At 33.7% G+C, this 16,970-nt stretch overlaps 1 protein-coding gene across 1 annotated transcript in view; it reads left to right on the top strand.

Moving 5' to 3' along the window:
- Positions 1–16,970, top strand: part of SLC12A6 (solute carrier family 12 member 6) — an 87,285-nt gene that overhangs the window by 26,604 nt on the left and 43,711 nt on the right. Inside the window, exon 2 of the mRNA XM_063091879.1 lies at positions 10,803–10,847. Coding sequence (XP_062947949.1) covers positions 10,803–10,847 — 45 coding nt within the window. The remainder of the gene's footprint in view (positions 1–10,802; positions 10,848–16,970) is intronic.

The following is a 16,970-nucleotide window of genomic DNA, read 5'->3' as shown; positions in this document are numbered from 1 at the left end:
CCCATTCATGAGGGCCCTGTCCCCATGACCTAATCACCTCCCAAAGGCACTTTTTTTAAAATGTGGAATCACAGAGTGTGTATTCCTTCTTCTGAGATTAATCTGAGTTGTGAATTTCTGTATTGCATTTATTTCCACTGCTATGTAGGGTCATATGTTCACCCAAAGACATGCACAAGAACGTTCATAGCAATATAATATTATTCATGATAACTCTAACTGGAAACAACCTAAATGTCTATCAGCAGTAGAATAGATGTGTATGTATTTTGATACATTTATGCCCTTAACATTTTTAACATGCAGAATTAACTAAGTTTGAAGTTAATTAATATCTTTGTTTCTAAACAATAGAAAGACTTTAGGATGGTTTAACTCTTTCATATTATTATTGCCTAAAATTTGAGTTCCAAATTTATTTAAATGTATTTTGCATTAGTCATTTTTATTTTTTAACAGATACCCCAAATATTTAGGTTTAACAACATGTTTACCTATTTCTTTGCTTACTTGCACATCTTGTTTTTCTACTCTTTCTTTCCAGATAAAATTTTCTGTTTTGCTAAAGTATATCCTTTTATAATTCTCGTAATAAGGATCAGGGAGTAATAAATACAGTCTTTTTGTGTCTGAAAATGTAATTTTTATCCTCATTCTTTAAGAATTCTTCTGCTTTTTGATGAACAATCCATCCTTCAAGATTTAGTTCAGTTTTCCCCTTGATGCCGTCCCTGACCACTGCTTTATTTTTTTCTTTCCTTCCTGAATCCTATAGTATTTGTACTTACACTATAACAATTATTTTGTTTCATAATTATGTGTGTATTTCTTATCCCTCCTAACTTCTTGAGAACAAAGGGTCACTTTTTTGGTATCCATAATACCTACTACATACCTGACAAATGGTAGGCATTCAGAGTGTTTGTTGGATTAACAACAACTACTATTACTGCTATCCTACAGACTGCTTTAGAGATGCTGTTAGCACATGGACAAATTACAGTGGTCTAATGAGTGTACCTGCCTGTCTCTAACAAATTTGGCATTCATTTCATTTTGCATATTGCACTCATGTTTCCTTTCATTTTTCCTTCTACATACAGAATTTCAGTTATTTTCCGTTTCTTTTAGACTTCTCTATTTGGCTTCCAAGACTTTTCCTAATATGACCCAATCCTTCCAATCAAACCATCCCAGAAACGTACCATCTTTATTCCTTCTCTGTGATTTTGAATCCTTCATGATTTTTAAAGTTTTTGAAAATCCTACTTGAAGCTCACACTGTCTCGATCTGTGTTGCTCCTCTCCTTTTATCCTGGTACCACTTACTGCAGGTGAGGTGGTCGGGAGACCAAGACTGAAGCCTGGCTCTGTGACAGTTCCCTTGGCTTTATTGGCTATACCACCTCAGGCAAATTGTTTCAGCTTTCTCTGAGCTAGTTTTTTCAGGAACATGGGAATAATTCTTCCTTACAGGATTGCTGTGCTGATGGGATATGATGATAGCAGGAAATTTTCCCTAAATTCAGTAATTTAGAGACTACCTTTATAATCTTTCCATTTTTATAGATCATCTTTGCATTTGTTTAACATTTTTTCTTAAGTTGTTTCACTACTTTTATGGCTTTCTCTGAAAAGGAAACTTTGCCACTAGATGAAATACTACAATGCTGTCATAAATAGAGTATGAATTAAAAATAGGTACAATACAAACAATACTAATCTTGTTGGATACTGTTGCTAAGCATAGACTCTGAGCCTGTTAAAAAAGAGATTAGCAAAATTTGAAGAGATATTAAAGATATTCTAGCACACACATTTTTAAAATGATATTTGGTAAAGTACTTCAACTTTCAGTTATCTGGGTTAATGGCAGGGTGAGGGAGAAGGTGAAATTATATCCTGGAAACCTAAAATCGCAGTTAAAAATTATTAAGATGTTTAGTACAAAATGAATTTAATAAACATTTTTAGTTAAAATTATGATAAGTATTTATGAATACTTGTATTCTTACAGAAGTATAAAAATAACACAAGTAAAATAGTTTGGTTACTTAAACTTATGTTTCAAATATTAAAACAGAAGCATATTTACTATACTAGGTCGATGTTCATTATCTCTTTCTAATTTCTCTATCCTTTCAGTCCTGACTCTGTATTGGACTCCATAACCACTGAGCTTCCCTTTACCTTCCCTATGTCCTGCCATGCTCTTGGCAAAAGGGGAGGGAGGGTGGCAGTGGGGCAGTGTTATCTGGATTGACAGTGTTTCTGAACTCTGTGTTACAGTAGTAATGATTTAGCCATCTTTCATTACATTGTAGTTCCACACCATACCTATTTTGATGATTTATAATTTATTTCATAAATGCCTTGTTGTGATATCTTTTATCTAACATCTCTAATCCTCACAATTTTCAGTATTATTCCTGTTGCATGGATAGTAAATTAAGAATAAGAAATACTAAATCATTTTCCCAGGGTTACATTAATAGCATTTGGTAGAGCTAGTATCTCACCTGAGCTTTATCTGATTCCCAATCCTGTGTTCTCTTTTCACTCTGCCTCATATTTGTTCTCCAGGATTGCTACATAGCTGTCACAGTGGGCTCTCCTTTCACCATCATCCTGGATATTTTCTTTGCCTCTCCTGTAAAATGAGATGATAATGATAATAAAGCATGGGATGGGAATGATGCAAATGAGTGAATACATATAAAGGGGTTAGGTATTTATCACATACATACTCTAATAACTGGTATTTCTATTATTGTTATGTTTACCAGGAGAATGTCTATTTGGTACCAAGTTTATATGTGCCCCTTGTATGTATTATAAATCCATGAACTTAATTAAATATTGTACAAACTGACACAATATGAATAGAGAAAGTAGAGTTGTGTTTATGAAAGCTGAAGTGAATTATGTAGCAAGCCATTAAAAACTGACTTAAATTAGTAGTGGGTAAGAGACCTGTAAAAGAGTGGTGGGAAATCACAGAGCTTTAAAAAGAACATAGATTTTATTTCACAAGTGTCTTTATTTATTTACTTTTTTTTTTCGGCAGCTGGCTGGTTCAGGGATTGAATCCTGGCCTTGGTGTTATCAGCACCACACTCTAACCAACTGAGCTAACTGGCCAGCCCACAAAGGTTTTTAAACCAATACTGGAAATCACAGATTTATGCCTTATGGGTGTAATTTATATAAAAAAGATAATCAATATATTCAGTCAGCAAAGTCATGTAGCTTCCATCAAACGATTGGTGAATTAATGTACATTTTTGCATTTATATATCTTAAGTTAAAATCTTAAATGTATGGGTCATTTTTATGATCCTCTACCTTAACCAGCTTTTAAAATGATCAGTCCTGATAGCAACAGATGGACATATTTTACTAATTTCTCTGTTTTACCTAATTGTCACATCCTTAAAGCCATGTATCACAACTCTCAAAATCAACAAATGAATGAATAAAGAAAATGTAGTATGTATACACAATGGAATACTATTCAGCCATAATAAAGAAGGAAGTCCTGCCATCTGCAACAACATGAATGAACCTGGAGAACATTATGTTAAGTGAAATAAGCCAGATATTACATGATCTCTGTCTTATGTAGAATCAAAAAAAACTGATCTCATAGAATTAGAGAACGGAATGGTGGTTACCAACTATGTGTTGAGGAGATGTTGTCAAAGGATACAAAATCTCAGATTGGAAGAATAAGTCCCAAGAGATCTATTGTACAATATGTTGTCTATAGTTAATATATTGTATTTTTGAAAAATGCTGAGTGTGGATGTTAAATGTGTTAAGTTTAACCACAAAAATAACTATGTGATGTAATGCATATGTTAATTAGCTAGATGTAGTTATTCCACAATGTATATATACTTCAAAATATCAGGTTATGCACAATAAATACATACAATTTTGTCACTCAACTAATAATGATAAAATAATAGAAATAAAAACAAACTATAGAGGAAAAAAACAAAACAAAAAAAAAGCACCAATAAACTACCTTCCAAACTTGGGATTCAAATGTATATTTGGCTACAGGTCAGGGCAGTCAGTAAAGTATATAGTTTAAACTTTAAAAAATCAACATTTAATAAAACACATTTTGCTGTGGCATGAATCAAATTTTCTTCCTCATTGGTCTTTGTCAAGCAATGTTGTGATAGCATTAAGCAATTTTGTAGCTACTTTAGACATCATGATATTTAAACTTTATGATATGTTATCCTCTGTTGAAGCACACTATGACTTGAGAGATAGGGTTGCTGGAGAATTAATACACATAGGAAAATCAGAAGCTAATGGAAAGCTGAGCTCTCATTTTAATCTTAAGAATGCTATAAATGAAGACCACAGTATATGTGCCAAAAGCATAAGGAGTTAAATGAATTCTTTTTTAAAAAATTGTGGTAAAAAAATATAACATAAAACTTATCATCTTAATCATTTTTAAATGTACAGTTCACTAGTGTTAAGTGTATTCACATTGTTGTACAGCTGATCTCTAGGACTTTTTCATTTTGCAAAACTGAAATTCTGTACTCACTGAACAAGTCCCCATTTTCCCCTTCCTTGAGGCACTAGTAACTATCATTTTATTTTCTGTTTCTATGAATTTGACTGCTTTAGATACCTCATATAAGTGGAATCACACAGTATTTGTCTTTTTGTGACTGGCTTATTTCATTTAGTGTATTGTCCTAAAGATTCATCCATGTTATAGCATGTGTCTGAATTTCTTTCCTTCTGAAGGCTGAATAATATTAATTATATGTGTATACCACATTTTATTTAACCATTCACCTGTTGATGGACATTTGCATCACTTCTATCTCTTTCAGTGAATTGTTACTTAGTACCATTTGACGGGTGCTCACACCTAACAAAAACATCTATGCCGCTGATTTGCCATTGCACAGAATACTCTACCTAGCTAGCCTGAAAACCCCATTGTAAGCGTTGTGCCTTTGAGTTAGATTACTTACTCTTCTCCCAGTCTTCACAACTTGGTAGATGGCATCTCTGTTCATCTAACTGCTGTGGAAAAATCTTTGACTCTTTTCTTTCTCTCCCACCCCATATCCAGTGCATCAGCATACGAATCTTGTCAGTTTCTCCTTTGAAACATACCTAGTCAACATACCTAGAATTTAAGTCTACTTCTTGTGACCCGATCCAAACTACCAACATCTTTTCTTGGACCATTGTAAGAGCATTCTAACTTTTCTCTACTTCCTCTACTTCCTTGCTTGCCCCCTGCAGTCTTTTCTCCAGACAACAACTGTAGTGATTATGTTAAAATATAAGTCAAAACCTTCCAATGGCTTCCTATTTCACTTAAAATAAAATCAGAAGTCCTGGCTGTGTTGCACAAGGCCTCAGATGATCTGTGCTTCCTTCCCCACCACCTATGTCCCTTATGCAATGTCCTATCACTTTTGCCCTGCTTATTTTGTGGTCACCTGGCCTCCATACTTTTCACTGAACATGCCAACACACACCTGCTTCAGGGTCTTTGCACTAACTGTTCCCTCCGTCTGAAATGTTCTGCCTGCATGTATTTTTATGTGTTTGAGTGAGTGAGAGAATGGTAATGATGATCCAGGAAGTTATCTTTTAACCTTTGTATATCGACATATTAATTCAACGTTTCCTGAAGTGTGTACCACAGTACACTAATTGCACAAGGTGTTTGATACAAAATAAGTTATCTCTCCTGATACATTTAGGAATGCTAAATATTCTTATTTTGGAGATTAGCTAGGCAGCCATTAGCATATTGAAGGGTATGAGAAATTATATGTTATAGAAATCTATTCAATTACTGAATGGATTTGCCAAATTTACTTACCACTTCTGCCCCAAACATTTTCTTATCAAATTTCTATTACTATACTAAAGAATATACACTTAAGCACTAAGGAATTTGTATTGTACATGAAGTACAGTCCATGGTTCCTGCTACTATCACAGCTTATTCCATCCATGTCTACCTGTCTATAGCAAATCACTTAAATGGCAGATTTAAGTGATTTGGACTTAAATCTGTCATGTAAGTGATTTGGACTAAACTATAAATCCCAGCTAAATGACCTTTCTGAGGGCATGAGTAACCTCTAAATAACTTTTTAAAATTATATTCTTATATTAAAAATTCAAATAAGAATCCTTCAACTCTCCTTTATATGGGGTAGGCTAGAAACATAAAGAACTAATTATTTATTAACTTTTGTGGGCATTGGTTAACATTTCCATCTTACTGCTAAATTACTTTGTCTAAAATTGCCCACTGTTTTTCACTCATCTATTTAAACCCAATTAATCTCATGTTAATGTTTCTAGGTCCATCCAGTTTCATTGCAATAAGTTTAGGATCTATTATATGCAAAGGATAGATTTTTCAGATTTTACCTTATTTCAGTTTGTTTTCCTACTTAGGTTTTCTACCAAGATGAGGATGTACCGTGTAGAGAGGCAGAATCTAATAAATGTTAATGTTAGAGTAATTGTCTTTGGTTCCATCTTTAATCATCTAGCCTAATTCTGAGTTAAAGTGATTTCTTATGATGGTGCTGCTACTTTGGCTTTTTTAAAAAGTTGGAGTCTGGAAAATTAGAAATATGTTAAGACCAGTTATTTCAGGGGTTTGGTAAATAACTATAGACCTGAAATAGCTTCTATAGTATGTCTAGATAATATAGCTTGTAGCGTAGTAGTTTAGTTATCCTGATATATATGCACTTGGTCATGCCTACTTCTTTATCTACAGAATTAGGCAGCAATTTTCACTATTGTGTTATCTAATGAAATTTATAATTCTATATTTAATCAAGATTAAAACGTTCTACACTGAGTTTTAGCTGTATGATACAGGTTAGCCTTTATTTGCTTCAAAATGTTTACCAAGAATGGTAGATGAAGTGATTCCCAAAGGATATTTGGGAAAAGACTATTGCTATAAGACTAAGCTAAGGAATATAATAAAGCTCTTCAGAAAAACTTTACAGGGGCAGTTTTGCAAGTGAGTACTACCCGCAATCATTGTTCTCTGTCTCTATTCTCCAAGGCTCATGACAAGAAACTAAACAAAACCTTAGTTCTTTACCACTTACCCAGGATAAATCAAATGTATTGAGGAAGTGCCCTTTTGCAGAACTCTACTATATCATTATTGTTACAAGGAAATATTTCAGTTCATCTATCTGACTGCATCTACCTGTTGTTAAAGGTATATATTTTGTTTCTATTTTTTATTTGAGCTACCATTTTGACTTGTAGAGTATCTCAGGCTTTTGATTATAACCTGGTTATATTATGACCTAGGAGTAGCTTAATTTATGAAGGCCATCGAAGGGTAAAAATAGTCTTGTTATTGGCACTGGTTCTTGTTATAGGAAGTAATTTGGTTAAAATAAATGTCATTTTAAATAATATTTAGGACAACTCCCAGTCCTAGGCTGGGAGTTGGATGTGTCTTCATCAAAGACGTAGTGAGGAAAAATGTTAAATGGGAGTTCAAATACAGGGCAATAGAAAGATGCTCAGATATATCTCAGAGCGATGTTATCATGTTGACCACACCATTTGGATTACAAACCCAGAAACATTCTTCAATGTAAACTCACTTTCCAATTGTGATTTTTATGGGCATGTTTAGTTTTATACCAGTGGATTCATAAGCCTTTGTACTCCCAGACTTACCTAGCTTTTACATATAATTATGAAGCATTTGCAGGTTCTTGGAGGTTAGTGTTCAAATTACCAAATAGGTATCAAGTAAGGATTGCCCTGTAATCCCTTAATTAAAATAAATGAAAAACAAAAATCAAAGTTGAACTTGTAGGGAGCTACACAACAGACTGGTCTCTACTCATCTCAAATATGAGGGTGTTCAAAGGAATAGTCTTGGCTTTACTATAGAATGCACATATATCACATATGCATGGCTCAGAAGGCAAGGAAGTATATTATACAGTACAGTACAGAAGGAGTTGATTCTTTTTAAGAAAAAGTCATTTGTATTTTCTTCCCTAAAACCATATCTAGTCTGCCTGAGTTATCTGAGATTTTTTTTTTTTTTTCTATTCATAGAACACATTCTCTGGCAATTCCAAATAACTTGTTTTAGGCTGTTATACCTTGTCTTAGAACAAGAAAGTTTGTTGTTTGTTTGTTTTTAATTTTTTTTTTTAAGAACAAGAAAGTTTGAATTACAGAGTATTGAGAAGCATGAACATAAGTTCTCAAGGCCTCATGGCTATATCTTTAACTTTTCTCTTTTGGCAGTAGTGTAATGGGTCTTTGACCACTAGTTAACCCAGGCATTAGTTTTCTTAACTACAAATATTAAGAAATGAGGTTCTCAACTTTTCTGTCCCAGCACACCTGAGAGATATAAGGCATTCCCATTAGTGACAGTAGCTGGGAATCAGGATCTTGAGAAAGGGGTGTTATTACGGTTTAGGAAGAAGAATACGAGGATACTTCAAAAAGTTCATGGAAAGATTCATATTATCTTTAAATTCTATTTTTCCACAAACTTTTTGAAGTACCCTTGCAGATGATGTGATAACCACTCTCCAGCTTTTCCTTTAGAGTCACAAGAATAGATCTCGGTAATGACTAAGGTTCTTCCAGTTGTAAAATTCTGTGATTCTTGCTCTGCTCTTCTTTCTATGCCACCTACACACCTTCCTGACAATATTGATAGGACCCAATTTTCCCTGAGAGATCAAGTGGAAAAGAGGGAGAGAGGGAGGAAGAGACCTAATACATCAACTTACTGTAAAACTGTTATTCGTACGTTGTCTTATGTGCAAGAACAACCAATATTCTTTACTTAGACAGGAAGTAAGACAAGTTTAACATAAGAGCTGGGAATTCACTTACTGGTATGTTTGGCAAAATATTCTAGAATAGAAAAATCCTTCCTTGATTGAAGTATGTAAAGTATACTCTAGTACACATCAGAAACCAGAATTTTTTTAAGTATTTTGATTGTTTCTGTCTTATTTTAAAGTGTTAGATTTAATTAAATTATATATAAAAGTATACACGGGTACTTCAAAAAGTTTATGAAAAGATTTGTATTATCTTTTAATTCTATTTTTCTATGAACTTTTGAAGTACACTTTTATATGGACCATGGAAAATATTATTTGGATTTTGTCTAAACAGCAATCATGATATGAAAGTATCTGATATTTATTGTTGACAATATCATAGGTACTTTTCTGTAATTTGTTACCTACATTATAATTGAAGAAAATGCTAAAGTTCAGTAAGAGGTTAGTAAAAATAAAGATGTAACTTTTTTCCTTTTGTTCACAGAACCCCAGTCTAAAATTATTTTTATTCTGAGACACATTCAAGGAAGCCAGATGTAATCCTTGGAATTTCAAGAGATTTAATCTTTGAGGAAAGTGGAGCTCAGGGTCTTTTCCATATTTAGCACTTAATGTTTTTCAGGTCTTTAAAATAAGCAAGTGGTTGATTGTTAAATGGCGATTGTCAATATCTCTTGCATTAGGAACTTGGTTTATTGCCAATTTTATTTCAGATTACTGAAGCAATAGATATTTATAAAAGCCAGTTTAGTCATTTTATCTTAAAGTCAAATCAGAATATATCTGCTCATAGTAATGGGTGCTTTATTTATGTCTTGACTTTGAGCTACTTTGGCCATATGCTCCTTTGTAATTAAAGAGAAAATGTAACTCATGCCATAGGCACTGAACCATCCTTTGCCTTTATGGGACTGTTATTGCTTGGTTAAATTTGTGTGATTATTATTTTTTTATTTACTTTCTTGTGGTAAATTATATATGACACAAAATTTACCATTTCACCATTTTAAGTGTCCAATTCAATGGCATTAATTATATTCACAATGTTGTGCAGTCATTACCACTATCTGCAAAATTTCTCATAACCCCACACAGAAACTCTGTACAATCATGCACCGCCTAACAAAGTTTCAGTCAACATCGGACTGCATATATAACTGTGGCTATATGATAGCCTAAGTATGTAGTAGGTTGTACCATCTAAGTTTGTGTAAGTACACTCTGATGTTCACACAATGACGAAATCGCCAAAGGATACATTTCTTGGAATGTATACCATTAAGCAGTGCATGACTGTACTCATTAAGCAGTAATGCCCCTTACCCCACTACACCCAGCCCCTAGTAACCTTTAATCTACTTTCTGTTTCTGTAAATTTGCCTTTTCTCGATTTTACATATAAATGGAATCATATATTTGTCCTTTGGTGTCTGGCTTTATTTCCCTTAACATAATGTTTTAAAGGTTCATCCATGTAGTAGCATGTATCAGAATTTAATTCCTTTTTATACCCGAATAAAATTCTTCTCTGCATATATGTATATGTGTGTGTGTGTTTGTACACCACATTTTGTTTAGTTGTTCATCTATCGGAAGACATGGGTTGTTTCCACCTTTTGGCTTTTATGAGTAATGCTGCTATAAACTTTGTTGTACAAGTATCTGTGTGAGTCCCTGTTTTCAGTTCTTTTGTGTGTATATATCTAAGAGTGGAATTGCAGGGTCATGTGGTAATTCTATGCTTAACTTTTTGAGAGATGTTATCATTTTTTACAATAGTTTATTATATTTTTATTATCCTTTCATTAATGTTTCTATTTTTTTTAAGTTTTTGCATATTTCATTGGTTGACTTTTGTTGCTTATTTTTAAGGAATTATTTGTTTTGATCATTCATTTTTTCTTTTCTTTTCAACTGTTTGTTTTTCAGACCCGAGTCAGAGCTCCATCACAGGGGAACACAGCCAGCTGTTAGGTATAGTATTACTGCGGGGATTGACTCCTTCTAAAATCATCTTTTTCCCGTTTATACTAACAGACATTACACTCTTCTCTAATTTTATTTTCTATCCCCTCCGTTTCTACTTTTCACTCAACTTTTTTCCTGCTGTTTCTGTTCCCAACTTGGTAAGTTTTAGGAAACTACTTCTGTAATTGATTGCTAAGACTCAATTTAGTTATCTAAAAAAGTAATTTTACATGGTCCGTAGTTAAAAAAAAAAAACAAAAAACTAGAACTTCTTATTTCCAAGATAATTTTGAAAAGAAGGTATTATAATACTCTATAATAATTTGGACTTTGCAGCTACTTTTCCCTTATTATTTTTCTTGTTCTTTTGATCACTTTTCTTTTAGTTACTGAAAGTACTTTATAGATAGCATGGCCTTAAACAATCCATAGAAATTGGTATTATAGTTCTTTATCTGTGAAACCAGATTTGGAAGTGAATTGATTTTCTCTAGGATCACTTATTTAAATTGAAATAAGCTTGTAATTTGACAAGAATTTCATCAGATCTCAGAACTGATAAATTTTCAAAATACTAAAAACATACTCTGGTAAGGAATTCAGAGAATTCAAATGGTATATTTAAAGAAAGTGAAAGTCCTTTGAAGTATCTCCTCCCTGCTGCCTCACTTCCATTACCCCAAATACTTGCTTGGGAATTCTTCCAGAAATTTTTAATTATAAATTTTTGTATTATACATGACTTTTTTTTTAGTCAATGAGGTTATATTCTTATGATCTGTTCTGTTATACAGACTGTCTTTTTTTAATTATCATTTTTTTCTTGGACATCTCGTTATCAGTTTTTTAAAGATCTGCATCATTCCTGTTTGTGGCACAATAGTATATTTCAGTGTGCTCCTACACTATAGATTTACTCTGCCAGTTTCCTATTTATGATCATTTAAGTTGTTTCCAGGTTACAAATTATGTTGCAATGAACATCTTCTACTTATATCCCTGCGTTCTCATTGCCAGTATATTTGTAGGATAAATATCCTAACAGTGCAGTTCCTCACTCAAAGGGTATGCACATTTTCAAAAAGATACATCAATTTAAATTCCCACCAATAAGGGGTGTGGAGGAATGCTTGGCTTCCTGTCATTAAAAGTAGGTATTATCAATCTTAACATTTTTTTTAACCTAATAGATGAAAGTAGAAACTCTAGTTTTTATTTATACTTCTTTAGTTATGAATGAAGTTACGGACCTTTTAATATATTAATAGCCATTTTGTGTGTGTCTTTTGATCTGAGGTTTATTTTTATTTGTATATTGCTGAACTTTTAGCTGTTTGAATATGTGTAGAGCAGCTGTGGAAAATATAACCTATAAAAAAGTCCAAAATAGAGAAAGTAGTTGATATGACTTGTTTGTTTATAAAAAGCTTTAGAGTACTAGTTGAAGAAACTTGGTACTTCTTTTTTGCTTTCTATGTTAAGGATTTAGAAGAGTCCTTGAGTTATTAAAATCTTAACTCTCGTTCTTTTGAGTGAGTTTATGTGCTAGAACAGTACCTGGCACCCTAGACACTCATAAGTATTTGTTAAGCAAATACTATTCTAAACATAGAAATCTGATCACCAGGGTCCTGGCCTTGTGGTATTGGGGCTTTCACTATTCTGTTTTTTATACTTTTATATTGGACAGCTTATTTACATTGCTCAAAATTAGTCTTCTCTATACAAAAATTTCATATTTGGATCAGGAATGGTTAAGATTTCATTGATAGATTTTGCCAGACCATGAAAAGCACATCTTTCCCACTAAACTATTGACTTGCTTACATCCCTGATACATACATGACAGGCAGAGAAGTTTGAGAGTAATTATCTCACCAGGAACACATGTAAAATGGAGGTGTGGAAGGACATAGCTAATGAAATGGACAGTTGGGAGTTGGTACAGTTTCATTATTACTAAGCTGGATTTTGTTCCCAATTAAGCTCTATAGTAGAAGATACTGGGAGAATTATAGGCTAAAAGAAATAGTATATGATGTGAATGATCACTTCTCTTTGTATTAGCCAAAAATCCTGACAGTATTTGCACAGATACTACTTCAGATACTAATCTCATTTGGCAACCTAAATTGCATTCAATTTTTAACAAACCTCAGGATTTATCCAGAGTCTTCTGGCCAGATTTTCAGGTAATTTTATCCTGCTTACCCTAAGTTCTCTCTCTCCTGGGTTTATTAGATCAGATTACATTTTCCTTTTTTCTCATGCTCTAAAGAACTACTGTCTTCTGTCTCCTGTCCTAAATATCTTTGTTTTAGCTACAGCCTCAAAATTTTATTTATTTATTTATTTATTTATTTATTTAATTTATTTATTTATTTATTTATTTATTTATTTGGACCGGTAAGGGGATCGTCTGTACCACGCTCAGCCAGTGAGTGCACCAGCCATCCCTATAAAGGATCCGAACCCGTGGCTTCGGCACTACCAGTGCCACACTCTCCCGAGTGGGCCACGGGGCCGGCCCCAGCCTCAAAATCTTAAAAGGCTGGTTTATTAAAAAAAAAAAAAAAACCCTGAGTTTGCGGAAGACTGAAAGATGATTTTTTTTGGTAACATTTTCTAACCTCTGTAAATGCATTGGTAGCTTGAATTAAAATCTTCCCAGCTCCATCCATATGTAGAAGAATGAAACTAGACCTGTACCTCTTGCCATATACCAAGTCAAGTCAAAATGGATTAAAGACTTAAATATAAGATGTGAAACTATAAAACTCCTTTGAAAAACATAGGAGAAACACTTCAGGAAGTAGGACTGGGCAAAGACTTTTTGAATATGACCCCCAAAACACAGGCAACAAAAGGAAAAATAAACAAATGGGATTATATCAAACTAAAAAGGTTCTGTACAGCAAAAGAAACAATTAATAGAGTGAAAATGTAGAGTGGGAGAATATATTTGCAGTCTATGCATCCAACAAAGGATTAATATCCAGATTATACAAAGAACTCAAACAACTTAACAGTAAAAAACAAATAACCCAATTTAAAAAATGGGCAAAGGAGCTGAATAGGCATTTCTCAAAGAAGATATATAAATGGCCAACAGACACATGAAAAAATGCTCAACATCACTTGGCATCAGGAAAATGCGAATCAAAACCACACTGAGATATCATCTCACCTCAGACTGGCTATTATCAAAAAGGCAGAGAAAAACAAATGCTGGTGAGGATGCAGAGAAAGGGGAACCCTCCTACACTGTTGATGAGACTGTAAATTTGTGCAGTCATTATAGAAAACAGTATGGAGGTTCCTAAAACAGCTACAGATATAACTGCCATATGATCCAGCATTTCCACAGTTGGGTATATACCCAGAGAAATGGAAATCATCATGTTGAAGGTATACCTGCACCCCCATGTTTATCACAGCTCTATTTACAATAGCCAAGAGTTGGAACCAACCTAAATGACCATCAGCAGATGACTGGATAAGAAAAATGTGGTATACGTACACAATGGAATACTACTCTGCCATAAAAAGGAATGAAATACTGCCATTAGCAGCAATATGGATGAACTTAGAGAAACTTATGGTAAATGAAATAAGCCAGGCACAGAAAGAGAAATACTGCATGTCCTCACTTTGGTGGGAACTAAAAAATAAACATTTTTAAAAAGAGAGAAAGGCACAAGAATCACAATAATTAATTGAACTTTCAAATGGAGAAAACAGAACTGAGGTAACCAGAGGTGGGCAACGGGGGGCATTTAAGGAAGGAATTGGTAAAGGGCCACAAAAAATGATTACGTTGTATAATGTTGCATATACTAATTTTCCTGATCTGAGCATCACATATTGCACACAGGTGTTGATATCCCCATAGATATGTACAATCAACTATGTTCTAAAAAAAAAAGAAAAAAAAAAATCTTCCAGCTCTCTCTACAAACTTCATTTAGGATAATTTGACCTAGTAAGTGAAAAACTGGTTCGATTGCCTTGCCTGCTTACAGTAGCCCCTTTCAGAACTTTCCTGCTGTATCGGATTTATAGTAGTATCTTCCAAACCTTCTAAATGTTTTTTCTGTTAATAGGGCACAGTTATTTTAATGTATCTACTGTTCTGTCTGACTCATCATGTCTCCTGTAAAATTCAGTGTCAGGCTGAGGAGATTTATGGGAGACTGAAACTGCTATTGTAATAATGAATCAAACTGTACATTTAGGATTTCTTAAATTTTTCCTGTGTGCATGTGTATGTATAATTTCCAACCTAAAAAATTTTAGAAAGCAAGCAAACAAGCAGCGGGTCCTGTCAATTTTATAAGAAGTTTTGTCAGACATTTAAGGAAAGATCTAGTCTTCTACAGTCTCTGTCAGGGAATAGAAAACCAAGTAAACACTACCCAACTCAGTGAGGCTTTCATAACCTTGATACCAGTACTTAACAATGACAATCTGAAAAAAGGAGGTGGAGGCCAGTCTTATTTATGAACATATATACAATTCTAAACAAAATATTTGCAGTCTGAATCAAGCAATATATATTTTTAAATACCCTTATCATTAAATTGGGCTTCTACTGGAAATACATGGTTGGTTTAACATTGAAAATCAGTTCATATAATTTACAATGTTAACAGATTAAAGAAGAAACATCATATAATCATCTTAATAGATATAGAAAAAGCATTTGATTTGAAACATTCGCAGTATTTAAATTCATGACTTAATAAAAGTTTAAATTCATGATTTAAATTCATGATTTAATAAAAATTTAAATTCATGATTTAAAAAAATTAATTGGTCTCAATTGGAGTATTCTAGTGAACTAATTCCTTATTCTGAGAACTGGTCAATAAAGGGAAAGAATGAAGTGTTTGTCTTACTTTTAACTGTACCAGTGGGTAACCAAATAGATTAAAGGAATGTCTATAGAAGTACTTCAGCTAATAAGTCAAGGAAAAATAATAGAATGATAATGACATTTTAAACTCCTCATAAATTAATGGATCTAAGCATTAATCATCAACAGTTTGTAATATCTCAAAAGGAGAGACAACCAGATGACATGTACCTCCTGATAGAAGATTACAGTACCACTGTGAAGTAGTTTTCCTCCCTCCCTCCTAAAAGTACTTGTGAAGGAAATTCTAGGTGTCAACTTGGTTAGATGAAGGAATGCTGAGAAACCTGGTAAAGCTATTTTTTTTAGGTGTGTCTGTGAGGGTGTTTCCAGCAGAAATCAGTACAAGAGTCTGAGTGGACTGGGTAGAAAAGACCCACCCTCAGTGTGGGTAGGAACCATCCAATCTGCTGGGGTTCCAGAGAAAACAAAAGACCGAGGAAAAAGGTGAAGTTTTCGATCTGCTGGAGCTAAGATACACTCTTCTCTCCCTGTCCGTGGACATCAGAGCTTGAGACACTAGCTTTTAGGTTCCAGGACTTACACCAAGGACTCCATCAGCTTCCCTGGTTTTGAGGCCTTTGAACTTGGACTGAACCATGCTACCAGCATCCAGTTTATAGACGGCCTACCGTGGGACTTTTCTTCACAGTCGCATGAGCTAATTTCCCTAATAAATCGCTCTCATATAATTATATCTTATTGATTCTGTCTCTTTGGAGAACCCTGACTAATACAGTACTGAATGTGATCAAGCCTCTAGACTTAACTACCAATTTATAGGAATTACAAAAAACAGAACAACGTGTTAAACAACATCACATGGATGCCATCATCAAAATCCAGACCATCAGAAACTCTCCAGAAAAAATGACATGGTTTCTTCCACAAATAAATTACAAGGAAAAAAAGGGAAAGCTGTAGATTTAAGAGATATAGCAACCAGTCATGATGTGTGTCTCTCTGACTTCTGATTCAAACTAAGTATAAGATAGAAAACATAATTTATAGCATTTGAGAAAATCTTGTGTTCACTTAGTCGCTTAGTTCAAACCCAAACCTATACCAAGGGAAATTAAATGTACTTACTGCTCTCCTTCTGCCTAGCTCAGACCAGCAAAGGTCATTTGACAAGTTCAGGAGGCTAACGGAGTAATTTGAGATTTATCTTGGGGCCAAACTATAGTATAAGAAATAATTGATAAAAGCAACAT

This window comes from Cynocephalus volans, chromosome 3 (genome assembly GCF_027409185.1).
Source record: "Cynocephalus volans isolate mCynVol1 chromosome 3, mCynVol1.pri, whole genome shotgun sequence".
NCBI classification, from domain to species: domain Eukaryota; kingdom Metazoa; phylum Chordata; class Mammalia; order Dermoptera; family Cynocephalidae; genus Cynocephalus; species Cynocephalus volans.
Note: the sequence above shows the minus strand (reverse complement) of the source record. Positions and strands in the feature narration are given on the sequence as shown.